General features: G+C 53.1%; 2 protein-coding genes and 1 long non-coding RNA gene across 7 annotated transcripts; 1 reads left to right on the top strand and 2 right to left on the bottom strand.

Annotated features, from left to right (window-relative positions):
• The first annotated feature begins 4,068 nt into the window (after positions 1-4,068).
• Positions 4,069-20,970, top strand: LOC136466365 (tRNA (guanine(37)-N1)-methyltransferase-like). 3 transcript variants are annotated; one of them, XR_010761313.1, is made up of 12 exons: positions 4,070-4,682; positions 4,829-4,926; positions 5,244-5,348; positions 5,644-5,705; positions 5,786-5,860; positions 6,316-6,838; positions 6,936-7,019; positions 7,545-7,694; positions 19,545-19,651; positions 19,800-19,874; positions 20,468-20,619; positions 20,715-20,970. XR_010761313.1 is itself a non-coding variant. In XM_066464726.1 (11 exons), exons 1-11 carry the CDS (start codon positions 4,270-4,272, stop codon positions 20,549-20,551), a joined length of 1,776 nt encoding a protein of 591 aa, XP_066320823.1. In that variant the 5' UTR covers positions 4,069-4,269; the 3' UTR covers positions 20,552-20,970. The 3 variants fall into 3 exon arrangements, 2 of the variants coding, with proteins under 2 accessions (XP_066320823.1, XP_066320824.1); XM_066464726.1 differs by having other exon boundaries at positions 4,069-4,682; positions 20,468-20,970; XM_066464727.1 differs by having other exon boundaries at positions 6,316-6,802; positions 20,468-20,970.
• Positions 5,714-6,419, bottom strand: LOC136466367 (uncharacterized). The gene is made up of 2 exons (XR_010761314.1): positions 6,186-6,419; positions 5,714-6,092 (listed from the first exon to the last, which is right to left on the bottom strand). It is a non-coding gene; the product is annotated as an uncharacterized lncRNA (long non-coding RNA).
• Positions 20,971-21,231: 261 nt separating the features above from the next.
• Positions 21,232-22,567, bottom strand: LOC136466366 (B-box zinc finger protein 25-like). Of its 3 annotated transcripts, none has more exons than XM_066464730.1 (4): positions 22,425-22,567; positions 22,144-22,356; positions 21,723-22,055; positions 21,232-21,644 (listed from the first exon to the last, which is right to left on the bottom strand). In XM_066464730.1, the coding sequence occupies exons 2-4, from the start codon at positions 22,324-22,326 to the stop codon at positions 21,390-21,392; spliced, it is 771 nt and encodes a 256-aa protein (XP_066320827.1). In that variant the 5' UTR covers positions 22,327-22,356; positions 22,425-22,567; the 3' UTR covers positions 21,232-21,389. The 3 variants fall into 3 exon arrangements, with proteins under 3 accessions (XP_066320827.1, XP_066320825.1, XP_066320826.1); XM_066464728.1 differs by having other exon boundaries at positions 22,144-22,351; positions 22,425-22,548; XM_066464729.1 differs by having other exon boundaries at positions 22,144-22,479.
• Between the last annotated feature and the right edge of the window lie 409 nt (positions 22,568-22,976).

Raw genomic sequence — 22,976 nt, forward strand, 5'->3', positions numbered from 1 at the left:
CCACAGCAAACTTCGAGCACCTGGGCTCAGGAATAAAGTCACCAACCGACTCAAACTGGACGTAGGGCACGTTGCCTGAACCGGTATAAACCCTGTGTTATTGAGTGCTAGACCACATCCAATCACAATGTATGAAAAACTACAAATATTTACGTGTTGGTCACTTTTTGCACCGACACAACTATTTGCAAGAAACGAGATGTTGATGAGTCCATTCATTTTTCATACTCAACTCTCCTGATGATGCACATCTCTTTGATTAAAAGACCTTCAATCTTCAAACTTAAGGGGTTAAAAGCATCTAGGCCTCTAGTTGAGTTTCAATGATTAATGACGACATGAGATTACTATGACTAACATGTGTTTTGTAGAGACAATTTGAGTTAGGTCATGGTAATGGCAATTGATTGGGTAATTATGGTCGTCATGCCCCTATCGATGGAAATTATTTTGGTTTTCAAAGGATGGACGACAAGGTTAAGGATGGACTAGTTCTATGTGTCGTTTGGTGTTGGAGAGACACTTAGAGTAGTTTAGGACTTTGTTTTCCTTTGACCATACTATTAAGGGGGGTATGGACTAGTAGCTTGACCTAGGTAAGTCTAGTGGGTTAGGTGTGGTGTACACTTATCAAACCTAGCACTAGGTAGCTCAAGAATAGCCCTAAGATCAATAGGAGTAAACTTCATTTACATAGGATTTCGAGTTAAAAGTGAATGGAGGGTCAAATGATTGACCGAACACTAGTCTGGTTGTGACCGGACGCTGGAGGGTGAGTCCGATCAGTTCATTTGATCAATTGCAGTCGTCTAGTACTGACTAGACGCTGAGTGGAGGTGCTGACCGGACACTAGGTACCTACGTCCGGTCAACTCCAGAGAGGTTCTAGAGAGGTGTTTTCATGATCGGACGCGTCTGGTCGGTGCTGATCGAACGCTGGTCAGAATCCAGTAACTGACCGAATGCTGAACAGTGAAGTGACCGGACTCTGGGTGCCAGCGTCCGATCAACATCAGTAAGCTTCCAGAGAGTGTTTTTCTTGACCGGATGTGTCCGGTTAGTGCTGATCGGACGCAGGTCAGAGTCCGATCAAAGCTTAACGGCTCTTTTTGACACAGCGGTGGGTATAACTGATCAGAGCGTCCGGTCACCCTGACCAGAGCGTTCGGTCACCCCATAGAGTGCTGACTCAGCCTCCAAACATTATGTTTTGAATGAGAGGGTATAAATACTTACTGCACTCATCCATAGGAGGTCTCTTATCCATTTGTTCAGTTGAGAAACACCTTTGGAGTGCAAGAGAGAGCAAGAGCCTAGTTGGGTGATTGAGATTTGAGAATCCAAGATTAAGGACCTCATTAGTGCATAGAGAGTAGCAAGTGTGCATCCACCCTTCTCATTAGGCTTGTCGTGGTCAAATGAGAGTTTGTGCTTGTTACTCTTGGTGATCGCCGTCACCTAGACGGCTCGATGGTGATTAGGAGCGTGGTGATCATTCTACGGAGCTTGTGGATGACCTAAGTTAAGTTATGAGCGGTTGTAAGCGATTCTTCACGATGGAGTGTCAAAGAATCAGCTCATAGAGAGCACTTGATCTTTGCACGGATCAAGGGAGAGCTACACACTTGCGCGGGTGCTCCAACGAAGACTAGTGGGGAGTGATGACTCTCCGATACCTTGAAAAAACATCACCGCATTCTTTTCCCTCTCTTTACTTTAAGCATTTATATTTGAGCAATTCATTTCATGTCTTTACATTCCTAGAATTGTCATGCTAGAGTAGAATTGGAACATAAGGTGCAAAATTTTTGTACGGTAGAACAATAGAAACACATTCTAGGCACAAGGGGTGAAGTGGGCTAAATGTAGGGCTTAATTATTGCAAAGAATTTAGAATTAGTCCAATTCACCTCCTTTTAGGCATCTTAATCCTTTTAGGGGTGTTTGAATTCAGGGTCTAAGCATGAACTAATTATAAACTAATTAAACCGATAGAGACTAATTTGCGAGACGAACCTATTAAGCCTAATTAATCCATCACTAGCATAAGTTACTGTAGCATCATATTGTCAAATCATGCATTACGTAAATTAGTCTCTATCTGTGTAATTAGTTTTGTAATTAGTCTATGTTTAATACTCAAAATTAGTGTTTAAACATCCAACGTGACAGGGACTCATGTTTAATCCGGGATATCCAAACACCCTAAGTCCTCACTCGAGATCTTGAATTTGTCCTTATTGCGCTTGACTCTTGTCAATCTTCATTTCATTCTAAAGTTCTTAATCTCCTCATGAACACTTCTAAACATCCTCATCACGGTGCATTGTGGCCTACCATTTTCACTTGTTTGTTGTTTCTCAAAAACAGACATGTCAGACACACATAGGACTAGATAATAAATCGGTTTCGCATGCCTCATCTTAACAAGTCAGAAGGCCAGCTTAGCTCGATTCACATTTGAGCTGGAGTTGGCTGGATTAGCTTGCAAGCTGGATAATAAGAACGACACAAACGAAACATGTACATGTATCCAAAGCTTAGTAATAGTAATACTAAGCAATCCATCCATAACCCTTAAGTTAAATAAATAAATTAATATCTATTGACACTTATAAATATTAGCAATTTCCGAGAATTCAAGTATCTTTGACTCTGACAAAAATATATAAAAATATTAATATTTATGATGCATAATTAATATTATTAGATACATTATTGAATATATTTTGATAATAAATTTATTTAGAGATACAAATATTACTAATATTTTTGTAATCTAGTCAAACTTAAAAAAGTTTGATAAGAACAAACTTCATAGTGGTGCCCTTTTCTGGACAGAGGAACCACACTAGAGTCATACAACATACTTTTGGTTGATTTTTTTGAGTGTTTGGTTGATTTTTTATTGGAATAAGGGGTAGAGCCGGTAGGAATGCATGAAATTTATCCGTCGAAAAAAAGAACAACACATGATAAGATACGCACATTCACATATTCTCGCGAAAGCACGTGGTCGTGAGTCGCGAGACTCGTGAATTGGTATGTGAGAGCAAGTCCAACGGACGTGCTATACTTGTGATGTGGGCTATTTTTAGAATTTTTACTACAAAACTTAAGCTCTTACAGTTTTGCTATCTTATTCTGTAAAATAGTAAACGGGCTATCCTATACTTTTATAAAGCCAAACCTCACAAGCAATTTTTCTTACATACAAGGTGTCCACCTCAACAGTCCACTGTCACTTACAATTAAAGCACAAGTAATTATGATATCTACATCAGCGAGAAACATTATCCACTAATATACATTTAGTTATCCACATCAGCGTGCCACGTTATTCACGAACATTAGTTTATAATAGTTAATATCTTCCTAAGAATTATATAAATAGTTGAATTTCATTTCAAATCAGTAGTTCTTGCCATGACCAAAGAAACCAAACCAGCTTGGCTCGCCGTTCGCCAAAATTGCTTGCCACATCAGTGCCCGCCCACGCATGCAATTATTTGGCGCGCGAATCCACCGGGAATATGGTTCAGATTTGCATGGCAGGTACATGGCATGGCAAGATTTCAATATAAAAGACTAAAAATAGCTAGGCTGTTGTGTAGTCCTTGTTTTTTTTAGAAATTGTCTATTTTACATAATGGCTAAATATGGAATTTGGCTGCTAAATTTTGGCCAATCTCTCGCATCTCGAGTTCCTAAATCGCTTTTTAATCATTGATTTTTAGTAAGATGAGAAAAAAACACTCTCCAACAACTCATAATCCATCCTCTTAATCTCGTAGAACTTGATAAAAGTCGCCTATTCCCCATAAAGTTATGCTTTTTCGAGTCGCGCATGTTTGTCGGCCAATCTAAAGGTGAAAAGACATGGAAAGAATAAAGAGTAGGAAAAGGTTCATGATGCAAATATACAAGAGAGAAAGAATATATAAAGGTGGTTAGGATAATTTAGAAACAGTATAGAATTCCTGATGTAAAATTGTCTTCTATATTTTAGAAGTAAATTATTAGAAACTTTTGGAGGTAGCATATTTTTTCTCTTTCAATATATTTTTATGAGTTATATAACATTTTATGTTTTTTTTAAGAAAATATTGGGTATTTTTTGGAGATGCTCCGGACCTGGCAGGGCCGCACACGAACCTGGCCCGTTAACCACAGACTCCGGCCCACGCGTCGTCCACCACCACGCGTTTCCTGATTCCCCGACGGCCGAAACCCTAGAAACCTCCTGCTAGAGAAAGAGAGGCGGAAAGGATGGACAGATTCTGGTGGAAAGAAGCGAACAAACGGCTCCAAGCTGCCCGCTTTGCGCCCAGCTTCTTCTCGCTGCGATTCTCCTCCGTCCGCTCGCGCCTCCCTCCTCCTCGCCGGCCCTTGTGCCTCGCTCTTCCTCACCGCCCCCCGCCCCTCCCTCCTCTTCTCGGGCTTCGTCCTCCGGCTCGCCGGCTCCGGCGCCTCCGTCAGCTTCTCGATCTGTCCTCCGGCTCGCTGGCCTCCGCGCCTCCCTCTCCCTCCTCTTGTGCTCGAGCGCCAGCGGCCTTGCCCGCGGCTCGCCTCGTGCCTATGGAGAAGCTGGATGAGAGCAAGTTCGAGCAGCGGCTAGAGCTCTGGGCGCTCCGCATTCCCCGTGAGCTCGCCTCCACAGTCACCCGCCTCCTTCGCTCCGGGTAACGCTTCTCCCTTGTTCCAGGGTCCAATCCAATTAATCTAGTAGGAACAGGAAAAACGAACGGATAAATTAGCCATAGTATATCCGTTGTGTTTAACGATTAGTTGGGGGCTCGTTTTTCCCCCTTCTCATCTGCGATTTCAGTTATCTGCTGGACAAGCCACGGGTTAAGTCTGTAGTTGAGGATCCCGAGGGCGACAAGAACCGGCTCGTCATACTGTCTGAAAAGATTCAGAAGCCCGGTATGTTACTCTTGGGATGGAACATGTCAATTGCATAGTTTTACTCTATGAACTGAGCAAACATTGCAGTGCCAAAGTCACCAAATCATGTTGGGATAGCCTGACATGCCATTAGCCCATTACTTCATTAAGCCTTAAGGCTATTTGAAATGTTCCTGTGGCTTTGGAAATCTTGACTCCCGTGTAACATAATCTTCTCTGTCCTGATTAGTCTCTTGGTATCAAAGGATAATGACTTACCCATGTTAATGTTGGCATTTTCTCTTGCCTCTAGCAGAAGATTGCTTATGTTTATGTCCATGGTATTTGTTGTGTAGATTTATCTGACATGCCGCAGCAGGCGCTTGATTCATTGAAGCAACTATGCAATGTTGATGTTGTACCTTATACATTGACCCTTGGTTATTCGTACTGGAGTGCAGGTCAGTCTAAGATCTTTTCTTTATAATCTGATTTCTGTTATGCTTTGGTATAGCGCTACTTTGTGGTACACATATCACTTTCCACATTCTTTGTTCTTTTATAAATTGTGCATAAAGTTCAAAGTCTTGTGTACTAAAATAAAATGGGGGTCGCAATTCGCCCATTATTGCCTGTTCATTGTCACTGGCGTTCGTCTTTCCCTTTCGTTTTGCAAGCTTTGAGCTGACAAAACCAGTATAATCTTTTTTAATTTCTTAATATTATGGGTTTGATCAATTTCTTTATTTGTGACAGATCACATTTTGAAGCAAATCCTTCCTGCTGGAGTGGAGGTACCCTCTTCGTATGAGACAATTGTTAAGTATACTAAACTTGATGATACTTTCTTCCATTTTGTTGTCATCTCTTTAAATATTTTTTGTTTGATGTCTGTGCAGGTCATGTTGCTCATCTGAACATATCTGATGACTTGCTAGCATATAAAAATGTCATAGGAAAGGTTATCTATGATGTAAGCACACTTCTATGCCCTTCTCTTTCTTAATAACTTGCTCACTGCCTCACTTCATACATTCTTTGACTCTCTGATTCTCAACACCGTGCATGCAGAACCCATATAAATTTTGCATAAAAATGGCCCCAAAAGAGGTTCATAACCAAACTTGCAAGCTCTGTAGATCGTCTCGTACAGATTTGGAAATGTTGTCAATTTATCTTGCTCTTCAATGCTGGTTGGTTGGGACCTTGCAATGACATGAAAGCAGTATTAAATGAGTTAACACTGTGAGCAGTTAACAATAAAAACATTAGATAATCTCTGTATCTCATGAACATACATGAAATTACTGCTGCCCATCTTTGTTGTTTTATTGCTTAGATGATCAGAATATCTGAAAACATCATAAAACATGCTGCAGAATGCTTGCTTTATAATTCACTAAGCATTTGCGTCATATCTATGCACAGAAAAATTATCCAAGGATTCAGACCGTGGTGAATAAAGTGGGGACAATAACAAATGAATTTAGAGTCCCAAAGTTTGAGATCTTAGCAGGGAAAAATGATATGGTTACTGAAGTTAAACAATATGGTGCAACATTCAGACTTGATTATGGTTTGGTCTACTGGAATTCAAGACTCGAGCATGAGCATATCAGATTAGTTTCCCTGTTCAAGAAAGGAGACGTTATATGTGACATGTTTGCTGGTATAGGTCCGTTTTCAATCCCGGCTGCTCAGAAAGGATGTGTTGTGTATGCAAATGACTTGAATCCAGATAGTGTTCATTATCTAAGAACTAATGCAAAGATTAACAAGGTTGATGACTATATATTCGCCTACAATATGGATGCTAGAGTGTTCATGCAAAATTTGATGACTGTGCCTGGTTTGGAAACTGGATCAGACTCTCAAGTTGCCACTGATGAATCCTATCCTAAAGAAGGGGTCCCTGGTAATGAAAATTCATCTTCAAATGGAAATCATAATGGTGCCCTCTTTTTTATGAGATTCCTATTCTCCCCTGCATACTGATTTTTTGTGGTCCTTCACACACTTACTTTACTGTTTCCTCAACTCTTTTCTAGATGTTCGTGAGGGCAGTCAAAAAGGTGCTAATGAATCCTCTTTGGCAAGCACTACTGTCAAAAAGCGACAACAAACTTCAGAAGGTAACTATGCTGTGTATTCTGCAGTGTCTTTAGTAAGTAGTAAACTTGCAAGAAGTCTACTATATGCTTCAAGTTCGAAATTTTGCGTTTACCAAAAAAGCTTAGGGACTGTTTAGTGCCTGCATTAGCCTGTATTCAGGCTTGTGCAGTACAGTTCACCCATGTTTGGCTAGTACGTGAGATTTGGTCGTAATATGCAATGCAGATTTGCACAAGCCGATGGGGCACTCAAAAATGAAATCTTCTCACTTCCCCCGCCTCTACTAGAACATGGAGATGACAACATGCAATACAATGTAATTAACCAAACACAATCTGACCAAACGCAGCTTGCCTATGCAGGACAACCAAACACCAAGATATTGTATAGATTTATGCTGTCTTAGGTTGTGCTGCATAAGGTCTAATGCAAGCTAAGCCTAATGCGAGAAACCAATCACACCCTTATTTTCATGAAACTTCTGTATGAGTGTGCGCTGTGCCAGATTTCTAACTAAACTAAAATTTCCTACTTGTCTCCCACAGGTGAACCTGATTGCCAAGATGGAGATGCTAATCAAACAAAAAGACGAAACAACAAGAGAGTGAGAGGACCAGGGCCACCACCATCCAAGCCATGGGAACACTTTGATCATGTACTGATGAATCTACCTGCTTCTGCTCTGCAGTTCCTTGGTAATGTTTTATCGTCTCCATTGGTTTTTTCTGATATACATTAAATATAGCATCACATTGTGACTGTTGGCTTTTTATAGCATGTTATAGAAGCTCTATTGGTTAGCAATACCCATTTATGACATTGGCTGGCTGGCCCCTCTTTTCTGCTTATTGCTCACGATCTTTAATTGAATTTCCTGTCTTCTCCAAGTGTCATTGTTATGACCGGCGTGGGCTATTCACGCCGAAAGCCCGCTAGTGGCTAGGACCCTAAAAGCCCATATTTATCTTGATTGCCATATTATTAGAATATTTATTAGAATATTTCCTATTTTAGTTAAGAGACATATAAATACTTGTAAACATTATTGAGATGGCAAGCAGAAACAATTATTGTTTCCGGCTTCCTCAGGGAGCCGGGAGAAACCCTAGCCGCCTTTCTCTCTTTCTGTGAACAGTACCGCGTCACTGTAGCGACGGTACTGTAGCGCCGCCACCTCTTCTTCCTCCTCTCGCGATCGCTGGCTCCTCGCCGCCGATCACCCTTCAAACCACACCCACCGATCGTCCACACGTACAACCTCCGATCGGTGAGGGGCAGGGAGCAGCAGCATATCAACCTGGTATCAGCCACCTTCGATCCGATGTCGCTGCCGCTGCCCGCTTCAACAGCGCCGCCGCCGGACCCCAACGTGTCCGTGCCGATCCCGTCCGCACCGATGCCGCCATCATCTCTGCCCGCGGGATCGCTGGCGCTGACCGCAACGTCTCCGCCCGCGGGATCGTTGCCGCTGGCCGCCAGGGCTTCCTCCTCCGCCGTGGGGGTGATGACCAACGAGCAGCTCACCGTGGCCGTCGTCGACCTCGGCAGGATGATGGCCGGCGTCCACACATTCCTCTTGGGACCGCAGCCAGGCGGGGCGCCGACTCACCCGCAGCCGCAGCTTCCGCCGGCGCCCAAACCGCAGCAGCCGCCAGGGCCACAGCAGCTGTTTTCGCCCGCCTCGGGCGCCGTCTACACCTACGGGATGCCGCAGGACAGCACAGCGCACAACACCGCGCCAGCAACGGCGGCTTCCCACGACAGCGTTCCCATCCAGGAGATCCAGTTTCCCCACTCGCCGTCCCCGCTTCCGCCGTGGCTCACCGACATCGCGCCGCCGGTCTACTCCGCGCCAGGGCGACCGTCGGTCCATTCGACCCCTCCCACCACAGCGGGCTTCGGCCATGGGGGCGTTCCGGCGTCGGGAACGCTCTATGGCGGCGTTGACGGCCCAATCTTCCACGGCTCCACCTTCTGTTCCGCGCCGGCTGCAGCTCCACCGCTCGGCGGGGCGCCCTCGGCTGCCGCTCCCGTGACGTTCGGCGAGACGCCTTTCCAGCCTCGGACCTACAAGATCGACTTCGCGACGTACGACGGCTCGGTCGACCCGCTGAATTGGCTCACACACTGTGAACAATTCTTCTGGGGCCAGCGCACTCCGGTGGAGCAGCGGACGTGGATGGCCTCCTACCACCTCACCGACGCCGCTCAGACATGGTACTACGCCCTCCTGTTGGACGAGGGCATGCCGTCCTGGGAGCGCTTCAAGGAACTTTGCCGTGTTCGTTTCGGACCGCCTATATACGGCTCGCGGTTGGCCGAGTTGGGACGCCTTCCCTTCCACTCCACGGTCCAGGAGTTTGCGGACCGCTTCCAGACGTTGCTGGCGCACTCCAGGGACATCTCCACGCGCCAAAAGGCGGAGCTCTTCGTCGGCGGCCTCCCAGAACACATTCGGGTCGACGTCGCGATGCGCGCCCCGACCGACCTCCAGACGGCCATGTTCCTCGCCCGCGCCTTTGAAACACGGGCTCTGGCCGCGGCAGCACCCCCTCCGCAGCGCGGCGCCCGCCCTCCCCCGCGGCCAGCTTTTCCCCCACGCCAACAGGGGGCTGCTGTGTCCGGGGCCCCGGCTGGCGCACCAGCGCTGCTTGCGCCGCCCGCCGCAGCCGCTGCAGCACCGGGCGCTGCAGCCCCGGTGGCACCCGTGCGGCAGTACCGTCGCCTCTCGCCGGCCGAGATGCAGGAACGCCGTCGTCAAGGCCTTTGCTACAACTGCGACGAGCAGTACGTGCATGGGCACGTGTGCCCCCGCCTGTTCTTCCTGGAGGCGGACGACTTCCTCAACGACGACGTGGAGGGCGCCGCCGCCGACGCGGCCGCGGCCTTGCTCGAAGAAGCCGCCGCTGCAGCGGATGCTCACGCTCACGCTCTTGTGGTTTCTGTACACGCTCTTGCAGGCATCAGGACGTTCCACACTATGCTCCTGCCCGTGACGATCAAGGGCGAGCGCCTCCTCGCCCTCCTGGACACCGGATCCACCCACACTTTCCTCCAGGGCGCAGCCATGCGGCGCCTTGGTCTCGCTCCTCAGGGGGGCGACCAGCTTCGCGTTACGGTGGCCAACGGCGAGCGCGTGCCCTGTGAAGGCATCGCACGCGACGTGCCCGTCGACATCTGCTGCCCGGGACCGCGCCGGTGGCAGTGCGGCCGTACCGGTACCCTCAGTTGCAGAAGGACGAGCTCGAGCGGCAGTGCGCCGCCATGCTGGAGCAGGGCATCATCCGCCCCAGTACTTCGCCGTTCTCGGCACCCGTGCTCCTCGTCAAGAAGGCGGATGGGTCGTGGCGCTTCTGCATCGACTACCGCGCGCTCAACGACCGTACGTCCAAGGACAAGTTCCCGATCCCGGTGGTTGACGAGCTCCTCGACGAGCTCCACGGGGCCAAGTACTTCACCAAGCTCGACCTCCGCTCGGGGTACCACCAGGTGCGCATGCACCCGGCGGACATCGAGAAGACGGCGTTCCGCACCCACCACGGCCACTTCGAGTTCCTGGTGATGCCGTTTGGGCTCTCCAACGCCCCTGCGACATTTCAGGCGTTGATGAACGATGTGCTCCGCCCCTTCCTCCGCAGGTTCGTGCTGGTTTTCTTCGACAACATTTTGATCTACAGCACGTCGTGGTCTGAGCACCTGCAGCATGTCGGCCTCGTCTTCACCGCCCTACGAGCCCACGGCCTCTTCCTGATGATGGATAAGTCTCATGTGTGGCTGGTCTTTGTGGGGCTATGATGCTCACATGGTCATGGTCCTTGTGGCTGTTTTTCTGTTTTTAGGACATCATCTTAGACTAGAGGACAGCATCTTAGAGGACAGCATCTTAGACTAGAGGACAGCATCTTAGCTAGGACAGCATATTAGCATCTTAGACTAGCATCTTAGACTAGCATCTTGGCATATGCTTGGCTGGCTAGCAGCCTATAAATATGTAACCCCAACCCCTTGGGTTGGCATGGCATTTGTGTGAGCTTGTGTGAGAAATAGACAAGAAAATTGCCCCAACTCCTAGTGTCATCCTCTCTCGATGAGAGTAAGACTTCTCCTACTACCAAGAGTGAGAATTCAGCGACTAACAACTGGTATCAGAGCCGTATTATCCTGTAGCCTGAGCATCTCTTGCTCATCTTCTCTCCCAGCCCCACAACAGCCCCATCTGTTGGCAGCAGCAGCTCCTCCGGCCGCTCCTGTTCACTCCTCTCCCAGCTCGTCTGAAGCAGCCCTCTCCCCACGCAGCAGCCCCCCGGTAGCGCGTCATGTCCGCAGGGCAGTCTCAGCGCTCGGTCGCCTCGAGCACGCGGCGTCGGCAGGAGGCCGAACTTGCCGCGGCAGAGGAACGCGAGCGAGCGGCGGCAGAGACCGCTGCGGCGGTGGCAAGGGCGTCGAGGCTAGCAGCGGCGGAGCTGGCAGCAGCCAGAGCGGAGGCGGAAGCAGCGGCGGCGGCGAATGCAGCGCGTGCGGCGGCGGCGGAGGTCGAGGCTCTGCGCGGCAGCATCGGCAGCTCCATTTCCGCTGACGACACCGCCGACGCGGACCTCGAGCTGCTAGAGAGGGAGGCAGCGCGAGCGCGGGCGGCGCAGTGGACAGCCGCGCACGTCCACGAGCGTGGCGGCAGCCCAGACAGGCGCGGACGCGCTGGCGGCGCTCCTGGAGGAGGCGCGCACGGCGGTGGCGCTCCTGGAGGAGGCGCGCACGGCAACGGTGGCGGACGGGTCGATGGAGAGCGCGGCCTTCACAGGCAGCGTGGCTCTCTCTCCCCGGATCGGTACCGACGGGTCGATGGAGAGCGCGGCCTTCACAGGCAGCGTGGCTCTCTCTCCCCGGATCGGTACCGTGGTTACCACGGGCTCCAGGCTGTTGTCAGGGACGTCGGTCCCGGCGGTGGGAGGCCTACCCTCACCAAGACCAACTACGTCGAGTGGGCTGCGGTGATGAGGGTAAAGCTCCAGGTGCGGCACATGTGGGAGGCAGTCCGGTACGGCGACGTCGACTACGACCTAGATCGACGGGCGCTGGATGCTCTCATCGCTGCAGTCCCGCCCGAGATGCAGTTCTCGCTTACCAGCAAGCGGACTGCCAAGGAGGCTTGGGACGCCATCGCTGCGGCACGCATCGGCAGCGACCGCGCCCGCAAGTCCACACTGCAGGCACTTCGCAAGGAGTGGGAGAACCTGGCTTTCAAGCCAGGTGAGGACGTTGATGACTTTGCTCTCCGTCTCAACACTCTGTTGCAGAAGATGGTGCAGTTCGGCGACGACACCTACGGCGAGGAGAGAGCTGTCGAAAAGCTCTTCCGCTGCGTCCCCGAGAAGTACAAGCAGATGGCTCGCTCGATCGAGTCGCTGCTGGATCTCTCCACGATGTCGATCGAGGAGGCGATAGGTCGCCTCAAGGTCGTCGATAGTGATGAGCCACAGTCCCTCTCAGGGCCCATCACCACTGGCGGGAAGCTCCTTCTCACTCGGGAGCAGTGGCTTGCCAGCCAGGGTGACCGGAGGAAGGGGGAGCCTTCTTCCGCGACAGGCGGCCGCAAGCGTGGCAAGCCACGTAAGGCGCGCAGAGACGCCCAGGCCGGGGCGCGAGGACGTGCCGAGGGTGATGCCCGCGGAGGCGCCCAGGGCGGCGCCGTCGGCAGGCACAAGCCGGCACGAGACGACGCCTGCCGCAACTGCGGCCAGCTTGGCCATTGGGCCAAGGACTGTCGACAGCCACGACGCGGCCAGGCCCACGTCGCACAGGCGGAGGAGGAGGAGCCGGCTCTGTTCATGGCACATGCCAGCATCGAGCTACCTCCAGCGGCACCGGCCGCAGCGGCTCTCCTCCACCTTGACGAGCCAAAAGCACACGCCCTCCTCGGCGACAGCTCCGGCAACGACAAGACTGACGGGTGGTGCCTCGACACCGGCGCCACCCATCACATGACCGGTCGACGGGAGTTCTTCACCGAGCTTGACTCTAGCGTCCGAGGCTCCGTCAAGTTTGGGGATGCCTCCGGCGTGGAGATCAAGGGCGTCGGCTCCATCATCTTCACCGCCGTGTCTGGTGAGCACAGGCTGCTCACCGGAGTCTACTACATCCCCGCGTTGAGGAACTCCATCATCAGCTTGGGACAGCTGGATGAGAACGGTTCGCGCGTGGTGGTTGAGGACGGAGTCATGAGGATTTGGGATCGTCGTCGTCGCCTTCTTGCCAAGGTATCCAGAAGCGCAAATCGACTCTACGTCCTTAACGTGCAGGTGGCACAACCCCTCTGTCTCGCTGCTCGTCGGGACGACGAGGCGTGGCAGTGGCACGAGCGTTTCGGGCACCTTCACTTTGAGGCCCTGAAGCGGCTCAGTGCCACGGAGATGGTGCGAGGCCTGCCGTGCCTCGACCATGTGGAGCAGCTCTGCGACGTCTGCGTGTTGACGAAGCAGAGGCGACTCCCCTTTCCCCAGCGGGCGAGCTTTCGAGCCAAGGAGAGGCTCGAGCTCGTGCACGGGGACTTGTGTGGCCCGGTGACACCGGCCACACCGGGAGGACGACGCTACTTCCTGCTGCTCGTCGACGACCTCTCCCGCTACATGTGGGTGATGGTCCTCGGCAGCAAGGGAGAGGCTGCGGACGCCATCAGACGCGCGCAGGCTGCTGCGGAGGCGGAGTGCGGCCGCAAGCTGCGCGTGCTGCGCACCGACAACGGCGGCGAATTCACGGCGGCTGAATTCGCGTCGTACTGCGCTGACGAGGGCATTCAGCGCCACTACTCCGCGCCGTACAGCCCGCAGCAGAACGGCGTCGTCGAGCGGCGCAACCAGATGGTTGTGGGGATGGCTCGGGCCCTCCTCAAGCAGAGGGGGATGCCGGCTATCTTCTGGGGAGAGGCGGTGGTGACGGCCGTCTACATCCTCAACCGCTCGCCTACCAAGGCGCTCGACGGCAGGACGCCGTACGAGGCTTGGCATGGGCGCAAGCCGGCGGTCTCCCACTTGCGGGTCTTCGGCTGCCTCGCATTCGCCAAGGAGCTTGGCCACATCAGCAAGCTCGACGACAGGAGCACTCCGGGAGTGTTCATCGGCTACGCGGAGGGCTCGAAGGCCTACCGCATCCTCGACCCGAAGACACAGCGTGTGCGCACGGCGCGCGACGTTGTGTTCGACGAAGGGCGAGGATGGGCGTGGGACAAGGCAGTGGACGACGGCTCAGCTCCGACGTACGACGACTTCACTGTCGAGTACGTCCACTTCGAGGGAACTGGGGGAGTAGGCAGTTCTTCTTCGGCGAGCGCGTCTACCCCAGTCTCCGAGCCTCCACCGACCCCGGCACCTGCTACTCCGACAGCACCACGCTCTCCAGCCAGGACCTCGGCTGCGATGAGCTCTTCGTCGGCTCCACCACAGCCGGCAACGCCACGCACTCCAGCACTGACAGGCACCACTCCGGGCACGTCTACTCCACCACCAGCTCGTGTCGAGCACGGCCCGGTTGAGCTCGCTACTCCGCTCTCTCACGACGAGGAGCGCGTCGACGCGTACCACGACGGTGAGCCGTTGCGGTACCGTACGGTGGAGAACCTTCTCGGCGACCAGCCGGTGCCGGGACTGGTGCCTCACGACCTGGAGGACCTGGAGGCGCAGTTGCACCTTGCGTGTGACGACGGCGAGCCTCGGTCATTCGCAGAGGCCGAGAGACACGCGGCATGGCGCGCCGCGATGCAGTTGGAGATGGATGCGGTTGAGAAGAACCGCACCTGGGAGCTTGCTGACCTTCCTCGTGGTCATCGCGCGATCACCCTTAAGTGGGTGTACAAGCTGAAGAGGGATGAAGCCGGTGCCATCGTCAAGCACAAGGCTCGCTTGGTGGCACGAGGTTTCGTGCAGCAGGAGGGGGTCGACTTCGACGACGCCTTTGCTCCCGTGGCACGGATGGAGTCCGTGCGACTCCTCCTTGCGCTAGCTGCCCAGGAGGGCTGGCGTGTTCACCACATGGACGTCAAGTCGGCGTTCCTTAACGGCGACTTGAAGGAGGAGGTCTACGTGCACCAGCCGCCGGGATTTGCGATCCCCGGCAAGGAGGGCAAGGTGCTCCGCCTGCGCAAGGCCCTCTATGGCTTGCGGCAGGCACCGAGGGCGTGGAATGCCAAGCTGGATTCCACGCTAAAGGGGATGGGCTTCGAGCAAAGCCCGCACGAGGCGGCCATCTACCGACGGGGCAATGGAGGTAATGCCCTGTTGGTGGGTGTCTACGTCGACGACTTGGTGATCACCGGCACCAAGGATGCGGAGGTGGCGGCATTCAAGGAAGAGATGAAGGCCACCTTCCAGATGAGTGACCTGGGGCCTCTCTCCTTCTACCTGGGAATCGAGGTACACCAGGATGACTCTGGGATCACGCTTCGACAGACCGCCTACGCCAAGCGCGTCGTTGAGCTAGCTGGGCTCACCGACTGCAACCCAGCTCTCACTCCGATGGAGGAGAGGCTGAAGCTGAGCCGCGACAGCACGACGGAGGAGGTGGACGCTACACAGTACCGGCGTCTTGTGGGGAGCCTTCGCTACCTCGCCCACACACGGCCGGACTTGGCATTCTCCGTCGGCTACGTTAGTCGGTTCATGCAGCGACCGACGACGGAGCACCAGCAGGCTGTGAAGAGGATCATCCGCTACGTTGCGGGGACTCTCGACCACGGCCTCTACTACCCGAGGTGCCCTGGGGCGGCACACTTCGTCGGGTACAGCGACAGCGACCACGCCGGCGACATCGACACCAGCAAGAGCACGAGCGGGATCCTCTTCTTCCTCGGCAAGTGCCTCGTTAGCTGGCAGTCGGTCAAGCAGCAGGTGGTGGCCCTGTCCAGCTGCGAGGCCGAGTACATAGCGGCCTCCACCGCTTCGACTCAGGCGCTCTGGCTCGCTCGACTGCTTGGTGATCTCCTCGGCAGAGACACTAGAGCGGTGGAGCTCAGGGTGGACAGCAAGTCCGCTCTGGCCCTGGCAAAGAACCCCGTGTTCCACGAACGCAGCAAGCACATCCGGGTGAGGTACCACTTCATCCGAAGCTGTTTGGAGGAAGGGAGCATCAAGGCGAGCTACATCAACACCAAGGACCAGCTTGCGGACCTGCTCACCAAGCCCCTTGGGAGGATCAAGTTCCTTGAGCTCTGCTCCAGGACCGGGATGGTTCAACTCTCCCACAAGACGACGCACAAGACTTAGGGGGAGAATGATGGATAAGTCTCATGTGTGGCTGGTCTTTGTGGGGCTATGATGCTCACATGGTCATGGTCCTTGTGGCTGTTTTTCTGTTTTTAGGACAGCATCTTAGACTAGAGGACAGCATCTTAGACTAGAGGACAGCATCTTAGCTAGGACAGCATATTAGCATCTTAGACTAGCATCTTAGACTAGCATCTTGGCATATGCTTGGCTGGCTAGCAGCCTATAAATATGTAACCCCAACCCCTTGGGTTGGCATGGCATTTGTGTGAGCTTGTGTGAGAAATAGACAAGAAAATTGCCCCAACTCCTAGTGTCATCCTCTCTCGATGAGAGTAAGACTTCTCCTACTACCAAGAGTGAGAATTCAGCGACTAACACCTGAAGAGGTCCAAGTGCTCTTTCGGGTCCCTCTCCGTCGCCTACCTCGGCCACGTCATCAGCGCCGACGGCGTCGCCATGGACAGCGACAAGGTGGCCGCGGTCGCCTCGTGGCCGCTACCGCGCTCTCCGCGTGGGGTGCGTGGCTTCCTGGGCCTCGCCGGCTACTACAGGAAGTTCATCCGTGACTTCGGCTCCATCGCGGCACCACTCACACGTCTCCTGCGGAAGGATGCTTTCGTTTGGACGGTGGAGGCGGATGAGGCCTTCGCTGCCCTGAAGCGGGCGCTCTCGTCGGCGCCGGTTCTACAGATGCCCGACTTCGAGCGCCAGTTCGTGGTCGACTGCGACGCGTCCAGCACCGGCTTTGGCGCCGTTCTACACCAGGGGGGGGGACCCCTGGCCTTCTTCAGTCGACCCTTCGTCGGCCGCCATGTCAAGCTGACGGCCTATGAGCGTGAGCTCATCGGGCTGGTGCAAGCCGTCCGGCACTGGCGCCCGTACTTGTGGGGGCGTCGGTTCCTCGTACGCACCGACCACTACAGCCTGAAGTTCCTCTTGGATCAGCGGCTGTCCACCGTGCCTCAGCACCAGTGGCTCAGCAAGCTGTTCGGGTTCGATTTCACCGTCGAGTACCGCCCGGGCGGCTCAACTCGGCGGCCGACGCGCTGTCCCGCCGCGACGAGGAGACTGCGGCGCTTTGTGCCCTCTCGGGGCCCTCCTTCGACCTCTACGCCGACATCCGCCACGCCACCGCGGCTGACCCGGTCGCGCGCGACCTGCTGCAGCAGCTGGAGGCTGCGTCTCTGGGCGAGCCGTGGGCAGCCGCCGACGGTTTCCTCCTCCACGGCAAACGCATCTACGTGCCTGCAACCGACGACTTGCGCCACCAGGTGGTGCACCTGGCCCACTCGGCTGGACACGAGGGGGTCTAGAAAACCCTTGTGCGCCTCCGCGCGGATTTCTACATCCCCGGCGACCGCCAGCTGGTGCACGACTTCGTCCGCTCCTGCGACGTGTGCCAGCGGAACAAGACGCCGACCACACAGCCGGCTGGCCTCCTTCAGCCCTTGGACGTTCCGTCGCAGGTCTGGGCTGATATCTCCATGGACTTCATTGAGGGGCTGCCGAAGGTGCACGGCAAGTCTGTGGTCCTGACGGTGGTGGACCGCTTCTCGAAGTACGCCCACTTCATCGCGCTCAGCCACCCCTACACCGCCGCCTCCGTCGCCCGTGCCTTCTTTGACGGGATCGTGCGCCTGCACGGTTTTCCCAGCTCCATCGTCAGCGATCGCGACCCGGTCTTCACCAGCAACCTCTGGCGCGATCTCTTTAAATGTGCAGGTGTCAAGCAGCGGCTCAGTACGGCCTTTCACCCCCAGACGGACGGCCAGTCCGAGGTCGTCAACAAGATCATCGCGATGTATTTGCGCTGTGCGACGGGTGATCGGCCTCGCTCGTGGGTCGACTGGCTCTCCTGGGCGGAGTACTGCTACAACACCTCGTACCACACGGCGCTCCGAGCGTCGCCGTTCGAGGTTGTGTACGGCCGACCCCCGCCACCCCTCCTGCCACACCACGCCGGGGCGGCCCAGACAGAGGCGGTGGACGCCATGCTGCGGGACCGCGACACGTTCCTGGCGGAGGTTCGCGAGCGTCTTCTTCAGGCCCAGCAGTACGCCAAGCGCCACTACGATGCGCACCATCGCGAGGTGGAGTTCGACGTGGGCGCATGGGTGCTGCTCCGACTTCTCCACCGAACCACCCATGCGCTTGCCTCGCCGTCCAAGGGCAAGTTGCGCCCACGCTACGCCGGGCCGTTCCAGATCGTCGAGCGCATCGGGCAGGTGGCTTATCGTCTCCGACTCCCCGCGGACGCGCGCCTGCATGACGTTTTCCATGTGGGGCTGTTAAAGCCTTACAATTACGCCGGCTCACCACCATCAACACCGGCCGTGCTGCCACCGGTTCAGGACGGGCGGCTGCTGCCAGCCCCTGCGCAGGTTCTGCGCGCCCAGCTCCGTCGCGGCGTGTGGCGCATCCTCGTCAAGTGGCAAGGACTTCCGGAGGACGACGCCACCTGGGAGCACCTGGACGACTTCAAGACTCTCTACCCGGATGTGCAGCTCGAGGACGAGCTGTTTGCCGAGGCGGGGAGAGATGTTATGACCGGCGTGGGCTATTCACGCCGAAAGCCCGCTAGTGGCTAGGACCCTAAAAGCCCATATTTATCTTGATTGCCATATTATTAGAATATTTCCTATTTTAGTTAAGAGACATATAAATACTTGTAAACATTATTGAGATGGCAAGCAGAAACAATTATTGTTTCCGGCTTCCTCAGGGAGCCGGGAGAAACCCTAGCCGCCTTTCTCTCTTTCCGTGAACAGTACCGCGTCACTGTAGCGACGGTACTGTAGCGCCGCCACCTCTTCTTCCTCCTCTCGCGATCGCTGGCTCCTCGCCGCCGATCACCCTTCAAACCACGCCCACCGATCGTCCACACGTACAACCTCCGATCGGTGAGGGGCAGGGAGCAGCAGCATATCAGTCATATAGACATTTCCTATGCTTTTGAATAAAAAACTTCTGAGACCTTGCAAGTCGGTGTTAAATGACTAGTCTACAATCAGGTTAGTGCACTTGAGGCAAACTCTTATTCTTGGAGAACTGCATTCTGTATTCCTTACTCGCATCAGCATCCATCAAATGCTTTGCCCATTAGCAACTAGAAGCTTTGGTTGGTACTCTGGTGTCAGGATTTTCTTTTCTACATTAAATAAGTTGAGTTCTGCCTACAGTTAGCAAATATGTAGTCATTGTTTGGAAAAATATTTTCTACATTCAGTTGTCATTATGTATTAGCTACAATTGCTCAGAGTTTTGGTTCATGATATATGGACCTTTGTGCAGATTGTTTTGATGGTCTCATCCAAAAGAAATACTGGACAGGCCCACTACCTTGGATACACTGTTATTGTTTCATCCGTTCAAGTGAATCTGAAGAATCAATACTCTCTGTAAGTCCACTGCTATTTGATTATTACTTAGATGTTATTTAATTGATCGTATCATGACTGTCATTATATGCCACCTGTATCTGTATGTACTATCAGCTGTGAGATAGTACTGCTTTCATTTTAACAAAAGCATTTTTCCTTTATGCAGGAAGCACAGAATAAATTAAATGCTAAGATAGCAGAACCAATATTCCATAGGGTTCGTGATGTTGCACCAAACAAGGTATGTAATGTTTTTATTCAGTGTACTTGTCAACAAGACTAGGTACACACTTTTCTGTTTCATTGAACATAAGAGTTGACCGTGCCCCAAAATTTGGGCCTTGGACTAAATGTAAGGCTCAAAATCGGTACCAAATTTCCTCGTATTGAATGGTATTCACAAACAGTGGCAGTTGTTTCCATGGTGAAGGCCTGAAGGGAGTAAAATAGATTTTAGAACATGATCTTTCTCTGGGGCTGAAACTGGTATCAACGTTTTCAAAAGTTTTTCTATGCTGTCGATTCCAGTTGTGCCCCTGGTAACAGTAACTTTGCAGCAATGACTGATACTGATATATAATAAACTCTCTACCTGAAATGTTTAAACCAGCTAATTTTTGCTGGTTTCCAGTGAAATCTGGGGCAGTTGGCAAACATTGGGGATTCTTATTCTGTGTAGGCGAGCCTACTGAAAAATACCTTTTCTCGTCTGAGGACAGTAGAGAAATACGTGGATATGACCAACGAGCTAATGCAAGTTGAGTTGTTTTTAGTTTCAGAAGGATGGCATTGATTATTTTGGGGATTCACTTTTATGTTTGACATTTGTTGCAGGCTATGTTTTGTTTGAGCTTCAAGCTACCTATGGAGTGTCTCAAGGAGGATGACAGTGAGAATCACATTGAATCAGTTGCCTAGTAGACCATGCAATATTGTGCTCCCATAGTTTTTACTTATCGATCTGCAATTTTGCTGGTGATTCTGAGGTTAGTAGTTGTAGATAGATCTGTATCACCATCTCATGGCAATAAGAGATTAAACAGGTTGTTTCTGATGCTAAATGTGAGTAATCACTGATCAGGTGTCATATAACCATGGAAGATGCTTTGGTTGCTGAAATCAAGACGCTGGTAGCAATATATGATTCAAAGCGTGGTGCCATTGGTTTGATTTACAGGAAGTTCCCTGTTTCTTTGCAAAGGATTTGTATTCACCACTACTTGAGTCCCAAATCTTACAAGGATTCAAGTTGGTTTTTGGCCATGTAAAAGACCTACCCGGAACTTGTAAAATATTACTAGTATCCAAAGTATTGATTTTTCACATTGTTTTGTTCATGATTTGAAGAAATTGTCCAGTTTGGCATGACTTATTGCTGCTGCGGCTGATTTGTAGGTTTGATTTGTTGTGAGAGAAAAACACTGTTTCCATAGCTAAAAAAATAGGGTTGATTTTGGCTGATAAGCTTAAGCGGGCAATTTGTTCAGAACTCAGGACCGTTTGTAGTACTTGTCACATGTGCTCTCTTTACCCCAAGTGAAAGTGTCAGCGAGACAAATGTTATGTTAAAAACATGAAAGTGTCTCTCAGTCTGGTACTAGCATAGCAACAAAGTGGCTTAGTAGAATTATCATGTTCACAATTGAGAGATACTACAGTCAAAGATGTACAACACATGACGCTAGCTTGAACACAGTAAAATTCTTCTGGTACACAGCAGGAGAAGAAACAAAACTCCTGCGCTTTCTGCCCTTATTTAACCGAGATCAGGGACGATTAGGTAGTCCTCGTCGTCGGTGACCTCGATCCGGGCCTTCTTACTCTGGCGCCCCCCGGCGCCGGTAGCGGCTTTGGCCGGCCTGTAGTACGCCGCGTTGTTTGCCGCCTGGGATCCGAAAAGCTCCGGAACCTCCGCCAACGTCCTGCCGGCCTTGGGCGCCTGCTCGTGGAAGGGGTCGATGTCGGCGAACCACTCCAGCTCCTTGAACCCGAGCGGTGACTCCTTGTGCAGCTGCAAAACAAAAGACCATGAGACGGGACCCGGTGGGTGGTCGGACATGGACCGGCGGAGCTTGTGCTATCGTCTTGCCTTGTCGCTGGACTCGTAGTCGGAGAACTGCAGCAGCTCGTCGACGGCCCAGCCCTGCGGCAGGAACTGCGGTGGCGACGGCACCTGCTGCCCCGCGGCGGAGACGGCCTGCGGTGGCTCGATGGTGGCCTTGGGCGGGGCGTGGTGGTCGGAGTCGTGGGCGTCGCAGGCGCCGTCGCTGCAGGAGGAGGCGGAGGCGAAGCCGACGCGGATGCCGGTGGCCAGGTAGCGCTGGTGGTTCCCGGAGAGCGTGCCCGGGACGTGGATGGGCTCGTCGCAGTCCCGGCAGAAGAGCGCCCGGTCCTCCACGCAGAAGATGAACGCCGCTTTCTCCTGCGACCGCGAGCGAGCAAGGTTAACTTGTGCCGCCGCCGCTTGTGCATGCGCTGGTTAGTACGTGCGTGATGACGTACGTACGTACCTGGCAGACGTCGCAGCGCGGGAGCGTGGCGGAGAGCGCCTCGAGCGGGAGGCGCTGGTGCTTGCTGGCGAGCTTGTTGGCGGCGTGGATCTCGACGTCGCAGCGCGCGCACAGCGCGGCTTCGTCGGCGCAGCACACCACCGTGGCAGCCGCGCCCTCGCACGCGTCGCACTGGATCTTCATGGCCGCCGCCCCACCTCTCAGCTCGCTATCCTGCCTCACAACACTCAGCCAACAACGAGAGGGAGGCAAAGGACGAAGAAGAAGATAAGGCCACTGACTGTGGTGGAGGACGAAGGAGAGAAGAGGCCGGCAGGCAAGGGAGAGGGGAGATCCAGCGGGCGGGCGAGTGGCGCATATAAGCCGCTTGCGCGAGCACGCAACTCGAGCAATCAGTGAGCTGCCGGGCCGAGCTTGTGGTGGAGGACTCGCCGGGGGACGACTTGTGGCCAGGGGCTCCCGGCTCGTCTCCCACCCGTGCACTGTAGCTACGCCGGGAGCACGCTTGGGCGCGCTGATTTTGATCTCATGTGATCTGCTGACTCGGCGAAACGGGATCACGACTGTACTATCGGCTTTATATTATGGATAGAAAAAAAAATCGCAAGGAACTCGTGGTCGTAGGAGGAGCTTCGTGCCTTCATCTCAGTTCTCTCGCATGTTCTAGATGGGCATTCATGAAAAATGCTGCGGTAGCTTTAGCTGTCGGTGGACGAAAATACCTCTGCCACGATAATTCTGTTCCCATGGATATCCATATCTGGCTGACCTGAATTTGGTGAAATGTTTCCAAATCCACGCGCCTATATATTGTGTACATGTAGATTTAGTCA

This window comes from Miscanthus floridulus, chromosome 7, assembly GCF_019320115.1.
Source record: "Miscanthus floridulus cultivar M001 chromosome 7, ASM1932011v1, whole genome shotgun sequence".
NCBI classification, from domain to species: Eukaryota; Viridiplantae; Streptophyta; class Magnoliopsida; order Poales; family Poaceae; genus Miscanthus; species Miscanthus floridulus.